The 1,603-nt window shown below is 34.2% G+C and overlaps 1 protein-coding gene across 1 annotated transcript; it reads left to right on the top strand.

The window, feature by feature from the left end:
* Window positions 1–440: 440 nt before the first annotated feature.
* LOC132644722 (uncharacterized) lies at window positions 441–1,178 on the top strand. The gene has a single exon (XM_060361327.1). The coding sequence runs from the start codon at window positions 441–443 to the stop codon at window positions 1,176–1,178; it is 738 nt and encodes a 245-aa protein (XP_060217310.1).
* Window positions 1,179–1,603: the final 425 nt, after the last annotated feature.

Raw genomic sequence — 1,603 nt, forward strand, 5'->3', positions numbered from 1 at the left:
CTTTGAGATGAAATGAAACCAAATAATTTCTTGTACGTACTTCTTCGAATGAAAATATTGTCATACTAATATTTTGTTTATCGTTAGCTCATATTAGGCATCAACATCTAGTATTAGAAGAAGAGTGGGTGGTTGACTATCAAACCCACTCTTCGAATATAATTGAAATAGAAATAACTCAATGTTGCCTCTAAAATCCCCACAATTTTAAAGCAAAACATAACTAGTCTCTTTCTTCATCTTCTTTCAACACTTTTCTCTTTAACATGAGCATAATCACCTAAAACTTCTACACGATCAAAACCGTACCTTGATTCAAAATCACTTGTGTTTCGAGTGAAAACCCCACTTACAAATCCATCAATCCATATTATCTTATACTTGAAACCATCAATCCACAAATACTGCTCTTTCACTTGTTAGTAGGAAAGTGAAATAAAATGGAATCCTTGAATTTCCACAACATCAAAGTGGAGAAAGTAAACGCTGTACTAAGGTACAAAAAGTGTGAAAGAGTGACAACTTTGTTCCGATTCATCGAATTATGCATATTTATCGTAATAATCTCAAGATCGTCCACTCAATTGCCATTTACTTTCAAGCTCTCGATCGAGTATTTCAAGGGTCTTGGTGTCACCCTTATTAGTCCTAGATTCGTCTTTGTTCTTGGAAACGTGATTGTTATCATCCTCTTCTTGAAATCAAGACAGTCGTCTGCTAAAGATGGTTCCACGAACAACGTTAAAATCGACTTGTACGATGAGTACAAGCATAAATGTTCGATGAACAAAGGGTCTTACTGTGAACAGAACAAGAAACAGAGGAAACAGATTATTCTTGTAGAACAACCTTATTGTGAACAGATCAGGAGGTCGAGGAAACAGAGCATTCTGGTACGGAGACAATTAGTAGAAAAGAAACTTCATTGTAGCCATTCAGACAGCTTTACTACTAATATGCCCAAGACCCATGATGAGAAGCCTAGAAAAGAATTGATCCGGTCAGCTACAATAGGATACAGGAAACTTATAGTCACTGACAGTGTAAAATCGGCCGAAGGTGAAATGAGCAATGAAGAATTCAGGAGAACTGTTGAGGATTTCATTGCTAGACAACAAAGATTTTTGAGGGAAGAAGAGTTTTCAGCTGTTGTATCAACACAAACAGAGACATCTTAGAAGAAATATCAAGAGTTTAAACTAGCATATTCGGTCATCGAAAAAAGAAAAAAATTGAGAAAAACATATGTATTGTAAGATCAAGAGCAAAGATAAATCTAAAGCAGAATCTCTTTGCCATTTTCTGTAGTGATTAGATAGAAAGTAACCCCCATGTTTTGTAACTTCGAATTTTGATACCAACGCAAATAAAATCAATCACTAACTCCTAAATATCTCCTACGTTTTGAAACACTGGACCCTGGTAAATATTTACCCGCATGTGCTATTTACATCCAACCAAGCAATTTAACCTTAGTAGTTTTTTGGTTATGTAAAAACTTTTGTTATTTAATTAAGGGTAAAATTGAAAATATCATTGATGTCTTCTTGATTATGTAAAACACCACTAATTTTGAAACAAAATAAAAAGATAAAAATACCAC

The sequence above is a fragment of the Lycium barbarum genome, chromosome 6 (assembly GCF_019175385.1).
Source record: "Lycium barbarum isolate Lr01 chromosome 6, ASM1917538v2, whole genome shotgun sequence".
Classification (NCBI taxonomy): Eukaryota; Viridiplantae; Streptophyta; class Magnoliopsida; order Solanales; family Solanaceae; genus Lycium; species Lycium barbarum.